We start from the raw sequence: 12,739 nt of genomic DNA on the forward strand, positions 1-12,739 counted from the left end.
AAAGTTTGGGAATTTAGGGGGCTGAAGAGATGGCTCAGTGAGCAAAGGCTCTTGCCATACAAGCCTGATAATCTGAGTTCAATCCCAGGAGCCCACGTAAAGGTGAAAGCAGAGAACTGACCCCAAAGTTGTCCTCTGATCTCCACATGCATACTGTGGCATGTACATCCCCAGCACACACACATCATGTACACACACAAATATAAATAACAATAAAAAGAATATTTTTAATTAGGGAATTCAAGATGGATGGCTGTAACACTGTTAAGGGTCAGAATGCTTTTGAGTATAAGAGGAACAGAACATGGGGAGAAGGCCAGTAATCCCAGCACTCCAGAGTCTGAGTCAGGAAGACCACAAATTCAAGGCCTGGGCAGGCTATGTAGTCTTGAATCCCACAATAGCTAGACTATGATTCCAGGAAAATGCACACTACCACCAAGACTGCATACAATTTCAGGGAACACAAGGACTCCTAGAAACCTACCTCTGAATTGCAAATCAATAGTTAAAGACAGAGAAAGACATGACCATACAGAGTACATGTGTTGATATCAGCAGAAATGAACTACAGAACCCAAGGGAACCTCAACAATGAAAAAGAAGGCATTACTAGGCAAGAAGGGAAGTTCTAGGCAGGTGAGACAGCATAGAGGGTAGAGACAAGAGATAGAGGTGGTGGGGCTGCAGGCATGGCTTAGCGGTTAAGAGCACTGGCTGTTGCAGAGGACCCAAGTTCAGCTCCCAGCACCAACATGGTGGCTAACAACCATTAGTAAATCCAATTCCAGAGAATCCGAGGCAAGTACAAGTCCTCCATACTCATGCAAGAACAGACATACATGCAGGCAAAACACTCATATGCATAAAATTAAAAAATTTAAATAAATTTTAAAAAGAGAGGGATGGAGATGGTGGAAATGAGATGAAGGAGGAAGACCTGCCTCTCTTTTGGACACTGGGCAAGTGTGAAGCACTGTTCCAATCAATATTAATGTTAGTAAGTTCTTTTTTATTTTGAGATAGGTTCTCACGTATCACAGTCCAACTTCATATTCACTGTGTTAACAGAGCATAACTTTGAACTTCTGATCCTCCTGAGTGCTAAGGCTACAGGCAAGCACCTTTTCCCAGTTTTCTGTTTGTTTAAATACCCTTTTTTTTTTTTTGGTCTTTTTGAGACAGGGTCTCTCTGTAGCCCCAGCTGTCCTGGAACTCACTATGTAGACCAGGCTGGCCTTGAACTCAGAGACCCACCTGCCTCTGCCTCCTGAATGCTGGGATTAAAGGCCTGGCCACTATACCCAGCTTGTTTAAATACTTTTTTTATTTTTACTTTATGTGTATGAGTGTTCTGCCTGCATGAATGTAAGTGCACCTGTGTCATACAATACCCAGAGACCAAAAGGGGGTGTCAGATCCCCTAGGAACTGAAGTTACAGACTGTTGATAGCCACCATATGGGTGCTGAGAACTAAACCCAGGTCCTCTGCAAGAACAGCCAGTGCTCTTGACCACTGAGCCATCTCTCTAGTCTTCGTTTTTTGTTTTGGGGTTTTTTTTTTTTTTTCTTTTTTTTTGAAAAAGAGTCTCCCAGTAGCCACAGCTGGCCTGGAACTCCCTATGTAGACCAGGCTGACCTTGAACTCACAGAGATCTCCCTGCCTCTGCCTCCCAAGTGCTGGAATTAAAGGTGTGCACTATCACGTCCAGCTTTGTTTTTGTTTTTAACCTACTTTCAGTAGTTTGAGCTGAGCTGGTACCAGGAATAAAGAAATAGCAGAGGTACCTGGTGAGGTAGGGGATGCCTTTAATCCCAGCACCCAGGAGGCAGAGACAGGTGGATCTCTATGAAACGCTACCAGCCTGGAATGGTTTACATATGGAGTTCCAGGGGCTACAAGGAGACCCTGTCTCGGGAGAAAAAAAAAAAGAAAAAAAGAAAAAAGGGGGAATAAAGAGAGCTGAACAGTACAGACAACAGAGGCAGAAGGACAGCAGAAACAGTGATACCTCAGCAGTCAGCAGGATATGAAAACTGCAAGGCAAGCCAGCTGCCCAACAGATGAAGAAGCAGGTGAACAGTTCAATAGCAGGGCAGGAACAAGGCCAGTGGAGAAAGAGAGAGGCAAAAGAACTGAGACTGAAGAAAGGTAAAAGGCTGTAAGAAGCCTGAGAGGAGAGGAGAGCCTTTACCATCAATGATCTCAGATTCCAGATCAAGAGCTACAGCCCTAAGTCTTAAGCACTAAGGAATCCCAACTTTCTAGGGCTACACAAGAGCTGTAACACTTGAAGGGATATGGGTCCCAATACCTGAAGTTTGCACAGGGCTATAACACTAGAGGGCTGCTGCTGCTCCCACCTGCCTAAATGCTGCCACTTGCTGCTACTAAGCACCAAGGAAAACGAAATTGCCAAAATCCATCATCTGAAGAGATTTTCCTTGCCTACCTATGAGTTTTACCCAGCCAGAGGAAAAGGACCCCCTAGCCAGCTTACTGGTAATGGGAATGAGACCTTGTGCTGGATAGCTTTAGTGTCAACTTGACACACCTGGGTTGAGGGAGCCTCAATTGGGGAATTGCCTCCATTGGAATGGCCTATGGCCATGTCTGTGGGGCATTTTCTTGATTGTTGAGTGATGTGGGAGGGCCCAGCCCACTGTGGGTAGTGCCACCCCTGGGCAGGTGGGCCAGTGTTGGATAAGAGAGCAAGCTGAGCAGGGGCCAGGGGAACAAGCCAGTAAGCAGAGTATCCTCTATGGCCTGTGCTCCAGCTCCTGCCTCCAGGTTCCTGCCCTGAGTTCCTACCTGGGCTCCTGGATGAACTGTGACCCAGGATATGTAAGCTAAATAAACCCTTTCCTCCCCAAGTTGGTAGTGGTCAGAGTGTTTTGTCACAGCAATGAAGAACAAACTAGGACAGGCCTGTTCAGAAGTAGGCAGATGGTAGCAGATGGGTGAGCTCCATGTCTCCTCTCCCTCTACCTCCCCCACATTGCTGTTACAAGGATTCTCCCAGAACTACATGATGATGCTGACTGAAAATGCCCTTCAGCAAGTGGTGGGCAATGAGCCTGTGGTCTGGCCCTGCCTTTTCTACTGGTCTTAACTCTACTTAGTTCAAGACACACTGATACAGGTCATTCTCAAACACTTCTTTTAACACAACGTCTGGTACTTTTGTAAGGTCCTCAAGACAGATTGAGATTGTTTTCCTTGCTTTCCTAATTCTATCGAAGCCCCTTCCATCTCTACCATGCATGTCAGGATTTGCTCCCCCAAACATCTAATATTTAATGATTGCAGTCAGCTGAATGACAGGTTAGGAGTCCCAGGAAGCATTCTCCAGAGAAGCCTGTAAAGAGGATACCTGGGAGTTCTAACTAGACATGTGTACTGCACAGTCCCTAAATTCATTCATTCTTTTAATAAGCACATAGTTTTCTCCTTAAAATCAAATGAAGTATACCTAAAGTTTTGTGGCCTTACCTTGATTAGATACCCCTTAGAAAATTACAAAATTACTACACACTGCAAATTCACTGGGTTACAATAACTGAAACCATAAATATTAGATGCCATCTACTATACAAACCATGCTTTAGTCCTTTTTGGCCCACATAATTACTAACTCAGCATTAAGTCCTCCTCTGATTCATGTCTACAAAGCTTAGACACAAAATATTCCATGATTTCTAATAAACCTAATGACAGCCCAACAAAGGCTCAGTCACCTTCACGCTGCTTCCAAGAGGCCCTGCCTTACACTTTCCTAACAGGTGGGGCAGGAATGCAAAGGAACCTTGAACCTCTGGGTCAATCAGCTTGGCATTCCCAGGATGAGCCACTGCTTATTCTACTTATGAGCTCAAAGTACTGGGTACTCAGCTCGTAATGAAAAGGCCTGGTCCAGAAGCGACTGCTGACCCCACTAGTCTAGAAAGACATTAGGCAGATGGAAACTGCCCATGATCTGACTGTCATCTGCAGGCCTGGTTCAAGTTCAGATTGTTTCATTCACCTTCATTTACACCACTGAACTGAGCCAAATCACTTCACTGCATAGCTCAGGCCTCCTTTGTAGGATGTACATTCCCCACCCCATAAGAACTCCTGCACCTGTAAAGTGCTCTATGAACTGCAAAAGGTACACATCTAGAAGTGCTACCAGTATCACTGAGTCTGAAATCCTCTCAATGACAGAGTACAGTTAAAAAAGATGTTTACCAACTAAAGCTATGATCTTGGACCAAACTCCCCTTCTGTGACATAAAGGCATTAAGGTCTGTCATTTCAGATGTCATGACTAGTAAAATTATCAAATCAAAAGGTAATAATGAATTGCTGAGGTTTTAGTTCATCAAGTGAGAAAAAATAGAAACTATATGTGTCACTATCCATTTCCTAAGAAAGAACATTAAACGTAAAATTAGGGAAGTATACCAGAACAAGTGTAGCCATTCTGCCACCCTACGGGAGGCTTATAGGCACAGGCCGGGCCTTAAGATCCTGGATCCGCTTGCCGACTCGACGTGGGTCGGGCTGAGTCGGCCTTACCCTGACGCTGAGGGACAACCTAGGACTATCCTAATGACAGTGACACCAAGCATCAACTTCCAATTCAGGCAAGTTCAAAAGCCAGAAACACACGTCAGGGCCTGCTAAGCTTCTCCGAGGCCTCTGGGAGGACCTGTGCCCCGAGTCCTCGCCGAGACCTAGGTCCCTAAGTCCCCTCCCGCAATCCCCCAGCTGCCCCGACTCCAGGCTTCGTCTCCGGCGCCCCCGGCCCCCGGTCCCGACCGCTGTCCAGGCTGGTCCCCGCCCGCGACCGGGCACACCGACTCTGGCCCAACCGCGTCCACCCAAGGTCGGCAGAGAGGCAGCGGGCCGCGGGCGGTGGCCTAGCGGAGCAGGGGCGCCGGGGGTCCCGGTGGGGGCCGACCTGGGGCCGCAGCAGCTCCGCCCGCCTAGCGCCCAACCGGCGCCCCCCGCGCGGCGGCGCGGCCCAAGCGCAGCACTCACCCAGTAGACGCCATGAGCGCGGCGGCCTCGGCGCTCCCGCCTCCTCCGCTGCTCGCGCGGCTGCCGTTCGGCGCCGGGGAGGGGCCTCCCTGCCGCGCCCGCCCCGCTCCGCTAGCGGCGGCTCTGTGGTGGGCCGAGCTCCCAGCCCAGCGCACGCCGGCAGTCTGAGGCGAGCCAGCGAGAGCAGGGTTGCGCGCACTCGGGGCGGAGGCGGGGAAGGCGGCCCGCTGTGCAGTCACCGGGAGCTGCTCACCTGCCTGGGGAGGCTGGAATGCACCTGCGGGGGTCAGACCTCTGGGAAAACCTGCCCCGGGGCCACGACTGGCTCTGAAGCCTCGGGAAGTCCACACCCCTGCGGCGCTGGAGTGTTTACTATTATTAAGCAAAGCAATTACTTTCCTACTATTAATTTGCAGAGCTGTCTCGGAACAGTTGCTGGCCTCTGAGCCCGTTACTCTTTTTAAAGCGTGGGTGAAGCTCTAAAGAATATTATTCTCTCTATACTGCACTACCTAGCAACTGAGTCTGGAAATTCTGCAGTGGGGTTTTTTCACAGTATTATTCACAAGGTATGAGTACTTGGACACGTAAATTTTTGAGGCTTAGATCCTTTCCCTGCAAAATTATTTTTAAGAACAAATGATCTCTTTTAAGAAAAATAAAAGCTCTAGACTGCAAAACATTATTGACCGTATTTTTTGAGTTAATACATTAAGTAAATATTAAGAATCATTATTTTGGGGCTGGAGAGATGGCTCAGCGGTTAAAAGCACTGACTTCTCTTGAAGAGGACCCGGGTTTGACTCCCAGCACCCACATGGTGGCTACAAACCGTCTTTAACTACATACAGTTCCGGGGGAATCCGAAGCCCTCGTCTGACCTCCGTGGCACTGCACTACACGGGTGCACTCACATACATGCAGGCAATACACTCGTACACATATAATAAAAGAATCATTATTTTGCAGGGCATGGTGAAGCATGCCTTTAATCCCAGCACTCAGGAGGCAGAGGCAGGTAGATCTCTGTGAGTTCAAGGCCAGCCTGGTCTACATAGCGAGTTCCAGGCCAGCTGGGGCTACAGGGAGACTCTTGTCTCAAAAGGCAAAAAAAAAAAAAGAAAAAGAAAAAAATCATTTTATTCTTTTACCACTAACAGCAAATACCAAATTTTGAATACCAAACAGCAAAGAAGTGATTAAAGCTTTAATTCTCTTGCCAAAATTATCTAGGCTGGAATCTGGGCTTCACCAATTTACTAGGTACAGGTGATCAAGTAAAGTAGAACCTTTCCAGGGCCACAGTTCCTCATTTAAAAGGGGATGCTGAGTTTTCCACTCTGTGAAGATTAAATATTCTTTTGGTACAAGATTTCTTTCCATTCTAGGAGAATTTATTAGATGCTTCTGAGCAGCCTTGCCCCCTTCAGGAAAATGAAAGCAAACAATTTCTACCTTCAGAATTTCAGAAGACAGTGATTTAAAAATGAAAGCTGGGGGAGGTGGAGGAGAGATGACTCAATAGTTAAGAGCACTGGCTGCTCTTGCAGAAGACCCAGGTTCGATTCCCAGTGCCCACATGGCAGCTAACAATCCTATAGTTCCAAGGGAATCTGATGCCTTCTACTGACTGCAGGCATTGTACGACACGGGTGCACTCACACACGTGCAGGCAATACACTCATACACATAAAATAAAAATAATAAGGGGCTGGAGAGATGGCTCAGCAGTTAAGAGCACTGGTTGTTCTTGCAGAAGACCCGGGTTGGAATCCCAGCACCCACATGGCAGCTAACAACTGTCCATAACTCCAGTCCCAGGGGATCCAGCAGCCTCTTCTGACCTCCATGGGCATTGCATGACATGGGTGCACTTATCTACATGAAGGTAATACACGCATACACATAAAAATAATGAAATTTTTTAAAAAATAAAAAATTTAAAATGGAAAATAAAGATGAAAGCTGATACGGCAATGAGAAAGTGTGAGACACAAATTACAAATCAGAAGAGCCAGAGTGAGGAAGAGTTGAGGACTAGGCAGTCCCAAAATGCTTGACTCAAGGCAATAATGACTGCCAGTAGAGAGAGGTCACAGGTTGAAGCAGGATAGAAAGGGAAAAAAAACAAGTGGACCTGGGAAAGAAAGAAGCCTCTCATCCTAGGATCTAATTTGTGTTTCCTCTGACAGTCAAGAAACTGATCAAGCCAAAACTACTTCAGAGATAATGCTCATTTTCCTAAGAGTTTCTCAAACAGGGATGGTAGAACAATAAATAAACTATGTTTACTTTAGGATCAGTATGTTTCTGACCTTGAGCTTAGCCAACTACTCGCTCATCTCTAAACCCAATTAATGTACCCCCAGAAAACCACCTTATAATTTACAAAAAAAGAAATTCTTTAAAATAATAGAAATAAGGAGCTGAAGAGATGGCTCAGAGTAACCTCTGAGCACTTGCTGATCCTGCAGAGGACCCAGCACCCACATGAGGGCTCCTAACTGTTTGTAACTCCAGTTCCAGGGAATACAACTTCCTTTTCTGGCCCCCTTGGGCACCAGGCACGCACCTGGTGCACAAGCATACACACTGGCACATATACATCAGGCAGGTAAACTCACTCATACACATAAATAAAAATAAATTTATTTAGCTGGGCATGGTGGCACACGCCTTTAATCCCAGCACTCAGGAGGCAGAGGCAGGTGGATCTCTGTGAGTTCAAGGCCAGCCTGGTCTACATAGTGAGTTCAGGTCAGTTGGAGCTTCAGGGAGACCCTGTCTCAAAGACCCCCCAAAATTTATTTTTATCCCATGTGTATGTTTTGCTTGCATGTACGTAAGTGCACCATGTGCATGCAATGGCCTATGGAGGCCAGAGGAGGGTGTGGGATCCCCTGGAAATGAAGCTGACAGTTGTTAGCCACCATGTGGGTGATGGGAACTGAACCCAGGTTCTCTGCAAGAACAGCCAGTGCTCTCAACTGCTAAACCATCTCTCCAGCCCCCTAACTTTATTCTTAAACCTTAATTTTTAAATTTTGCTTAACCTTTAAACCTTATAAATTAATTCCTTTGAGCAATATAACTTTAAAAGCAACAGAATTAAGGCAGTTTAGACAACCCTGTCTTGAGAAGCCTGCACCCTTGACTAGCACATAGTACTTTTGTGAAGCATCTCTCTATAAAGTTGACACTCAGAAGCTAAAGCATGCACTCACTCTCCCTCATCTCTGCTTAATAAACTCACTAACTTGGGTTCATTCTGCTACTCCTGAAATTCTTTTCTGTGGTATAGCAAGGATCCAGCTTCACCTACATGGATGTCCCTAAGAGGAGAACCTCAGGCTGTTGGCAGCAGTGCAGGACTGTTCCCCACTGCCACTGAAAATAAGATTTTCTGTTGTTTTATATTGAGAAATTGGCTCTGTGGCTAAGGCTGGCCTCAAACTAGAGATATTGCCTCAGCCTTCCCAGTGCTAAGAATTTATTTCATTTATTTATTTAGTATTTGTTTATTTATTTATTTATTTATTTATTTATTTTTAAGACAGGGTCTCCCTGTAGCCCTGGCTAGCCTGGAACTTGCTCTATAGACCTAGCCCAGGCTGGCCTTGAATTCACAGAGATCCACCTGCCTCTGCCTCCCTAGTGTTAGAATTAAAGGCATACTTACCACCAGCTTATTATTTTATCTTTTACCTACAATTTAGGGGTTTTGCTTTGTTTTAGGTTGGTTAGTGCTGTGTTTGTTGTTTTGTGAGTGGTGGGGATCAAACTAGGGTTTTGTGCTTGCTAGTTAAGCTCTCTACAATAGTTCCACTGCATTACATCCCTTGACTAGATGATTGTATTTTTTTTTTTATTGTTACGTGTATGTGTGTATTGCCTGCATGCATGTAAGGGCATCTGTGTCGTGCAGTGCCCCTGGAGGACAGAAGAGGGTGCCGGATTCCCTGAAACTAAGGTTATGGACAGTTGTTAGTGGCCATGTGGGTGCTGGGATTTGAACCCTGGTCTTCTGCAAAAACAGTGTTCTAACTGCTGAGCCCCCTCTCCAGACCCGAGATGACTGTTTTTTGTTTTTTTGGGGGGGATGGGGTACCAGTATGGAGGATTGAACTTAGGTCCTTTGCATACTAGGGAAGCACTCTTATCATGGAGCTATATCCCCAAGCCTTTTTTTTTTTTATTTTCTTTTTTTTTTTTTTTTTGGTCTTTTTGAGACAGGATTTCCCTGCAGCCCCAGCTGGCCTGGAACTCACTATGTAGACCAGGCTAGCTTTGAACTCACAGAGATCCACCTGCCTCTGCCTCCCAAGTGCTGGGATTAAAGGTGTATGCCACCACTGGAGGGTTTTGTGTTTTGATTTTGTTTTTTTTTTGGTCTTTTTGAAACAGGGTCTCCCTGTAGTTCCAGCTGGGACAACCAACTGGCGCCTTCTTTTTACTTTTTATTTTGATAGTCTCACTAAGTTACCCAGGCCGACCTAAATTCACTCTGCAGCCCCAGCAGGATTTGAACTTTTGAGCTTCCTGCTTCAGCCTCCTGAGAGCCCAGCTCAGAAATTTGTTTTGTTTTGTTTTGTTTTTCTCTTTTTTTTTTTCCCCTTCCTTTTTGAAACAGGGTCTCCCTGTAGCCCTAGCTGGCCTTGAACTCACGGAGGTTTGCCTGCCTCTGTCTCCCCATATATTTATTTTTAAATTTGTGTGTTATGTGTAAGAAACATTAAATATTGGTCTTTTCTTTCAAACCCTGTAAAACTTTTATAAGGAATTCTATTATTTTAATCTCCCCAACCCATACACAAATCCTGTTAGACATTTGTTTACAAAAAGGCCCAGAACCTGATGGCCTAATGCAGCCTTTTCTTCCTCTTTAGCCAACCCTCTTCCCCTTCCTTTGTGCCATTTTTTCAAAACTAGCTAACAGGGAAAGACTATGAGATTGGACCCAAGGCAATGGGGAAAAGACACAGTACTCTTATATTAGGGATAGAAACCTATCAAACTTCCAGGTCTGGTGTGCTTACTCCATCTGAATGACAATAACACACCCTTTTGCAAAATAAAAGCTTCCAGTGCTCCCAGGCTTAACTCCTTTCAGCCTGTTGAAGCATCCCAGAATGCTCCCATCTCCTGTTGTCAGGTATAAGTCTGAGTCTCCTAAGAAGCCCAAACAGTTGCAGAAGCTCTTCATCAGAGGGCTGAGCTTCAACCCGTGAGAGTCTGAGGAGTCATTTTGAGCAATGGGGAACACTCACCCACTGCATGGTCATGAGAGATCCAAACACGAAGTGTTCCAGGGGCTTTGGGTTTGTCACACCACCATGGAGGAGGTGGATGCAGCTGTGAATGCAAGGCCACACAAAGTGGATAGAACGGTTGTGGAACCAAAGAGAGTGGTATCATGAGAAGATTTTCAAAGACCAGGTGCCCACTTAACTGTGAAAAACATCTTTGTTCGTGGAATTAAGGAAGCCACTGAAGAACATCACCTACAAGTTTAATTTGAACAGTATGGGAAAAATTGAAGTGACTGAAATCATGACTGACAGGGGCAGTGGAAAAAAGAGGGGCTTTGCTTTTGTCACCTTTGATGACCATGATTCTGTGGATAAGACTGTCATTCAGGCCGGGCATGGTGGCACACACCTTTAATCCCAGCACTGGGAGGCAGAGGCAGGCGGATCTTTGTGAGTTCAAGGCCAGCCTGGTCTACATAGTGAGTTCCAGGACAGCTGGGGCTACAGGGAGACCCTGTCTCAAAAAGACCAAAAAAAAAAAAAAAAAAAAAAGGTTGTCATTCAGAAATACCATACTGTAAATGGTCAAAGCAAGAGATGGCCAAGTGCTTCATCTAGCCAAAGAGGTCGAAGTGGTTCTGGAAACATAGGTGGTGGTCTCAGAGGTGGTTTTGGTGGCAATGACAATTTTGGTGATGGAGGAAACTTCAGTGGTCATGGTGGCTTTGGTGGCAGCTGTTGTGGGGTAGATATAGTGGCAATGGGGATGGCTATAACGGATTTGGTAATGATGAAAGCAACTTTGGAGGTGGTAGAAGCTACAATGATTTTGGCGAGGACAACAATCAATCTTCAAATTTTGGACCTATGAAGGGAGGAAACTTTGAAGACAGAAGCTCTGGCCCTTATGGTGGTTTATTTGCTAAACCACAAAACCAAGGTGGCTATGGTGGTTCAGCAGCAGCAGTAGCTATGGCAGTGGCAGGTTCTAATTACTGTCAGGAAACAAAGCTTAGCAGGAGAGGAGAGCCAGAGAAGTGACAGGGAAGCTAACAGGTTACAACAGATTTGTGAACTCAGCCAAGCACAGTGGTGGCAGGCCTTAGCTGCTACAAAGAAGACATGTTTTAGACAATACTCATGTGTATGGGCAAAAAACTCCAGAACTGTATTTGTGACTAATTGTATTACAGGTTATTTTAGTTTCTGTTCTGTGGAAAGTATAAAGGACTTTTTTCACCCATGTTGTTGATTGCTAAATGTAATAGTCTGATCATGACGTTGAATAAATGTGTCTTTTTAAAAAATAAAGTTTCAAATTGCTGTCCACATGTTCATTGTGCAGTACTGCTGGGGTCCTTGGACCTCATTTTTCTTTATTTTAAAATGTGTATGAGCTGGGCGTGGTGGCACACGCCTTTAATCCCAGCACTCGAGAGGCAGAGGCAGGTGGATCTCTGAGAGTTCAAGGCCAGCCTGCTCTACATAGTGAGTTCCAGGCCAGCTGGGGCTACAGGGAGACCTTGTCTCAAAAAGACCAAAAAAAAAAAAAAAAAAATGTGTATGAATGTTTCATGTTTCGTCCATATGTATGAAAAATACACCTGTGCATGCAATGCCCAGAGGAGACCAGAAGAGGGTATCAGATCCTCTGGAACTGGATGGAGTTATGGATGGCTGTTGGCTGCCTTGTGGGTGTTGGGAACTGAATCTGGGTCCTCTGCAAGAACAGTCACTGCTCTTAACCTCTGAGCCATCTCTCTAGACCCCAGATTTTATTTCTTTTTTGTTTTGTTTTGTTTTGGGTCTTTTTGAGACAGGGTCTCCCTGTAGTGGGGTTGGCTTGAAACTCACTATGTAGACCAGAACTCACAGAGATCTGCCTGCCTCTGCCTCTCAAGCGCTGGGATTAAAGGCATGCACCATCACGCCCGGCCAGATTTTATTTCTAACAATATGTATGCAAACTTGTCCATACATACCACACCTTGAGTGTGGTGGTCACAAAACAACTTACCAGAGTCAGTTTTCTGCCATTATGTGGGTTGCAGAGATTGAACTTGGGCTGTCAGGCTTGGTGGCAAGTACCTTTATCACTGAGCCATCTTGGTAGCTCAGATGATTTATTTTTATTTATTTATTTATTTTGAGACAGGGTCTCTCTATGTAGAGCAGGCTGGCTTCAAACTCACAGTGATCCACCTGCTCTTTGTCCCCTGTGCTGGGGTTAAAGAAATGAGTAACCACACCTAGCAACCAGGGTCTTACTATTTGGCCTTGGCTGACCTGGAACTCACATTTCATCTGCCTCTGTCTCCTGAGTGCAGGGATTAAAGGATGCACCACAAAGCCTGTTCCTTATTTAATTAATTAATTTATTTATTTATTTATTTACTTTGGGGGGGGTCTTTTTGAGACAGGGTCTCCCTGTAGCCCCAGCTGAACTGGAACTCTCTATGTAGA

General features: G+C 45.5%; 1 protein-coding gene across 4 annotated transcripts in view; it reads right to left on the minus strand.

Moving 5' to 3' along the window:
- Positions 1–12,739, minus strand: part of LOC103734973 (up-regulator of cell proliferation) — a 58,166-nt gene that overhangs the window by 29,220 nt on the left and 16,207 nt on the right. For 2 of the 4 annotated variants that reach the window (XM_008834049.3, XM_008834045.1), the window contains exon 1: positions 5,028–5,101. The exons of the other annotated variants lie outside the window; for them this stretch is intronic. Coding sequence is in view for 1 of the 2 variants with exons in the window: in XM_008834045.1 (XP_008832267.1) it covers positions 5,028–5,041 (14 nt within the window). In the remaining variant the exon portion in view is untranslated. Of the gene's footprint in view, positions 1–5,027; positions 5,102–12,739 lie in introns of those variants that run through there. 4 annotated transcript variants of the gene reach the window in all.

The sequence above is a fragment of the Nannospalax galili genome, unplaced genomic scaffold (genome assembly GCF_000622305.1).
Source record: "Nannospalax galili isolate Female #2095 unplaced genomic scaffold, S.galili_v1.0 scaffold996, whole genome shotgun sequence".
NCBI classification, from domain to species: domain Eukaryota; kingdom Metazoa; phylum Chordata; class Mammalia; order Rodentia; family Spalacidae; genus Nannospalax; species Nannospalax galili.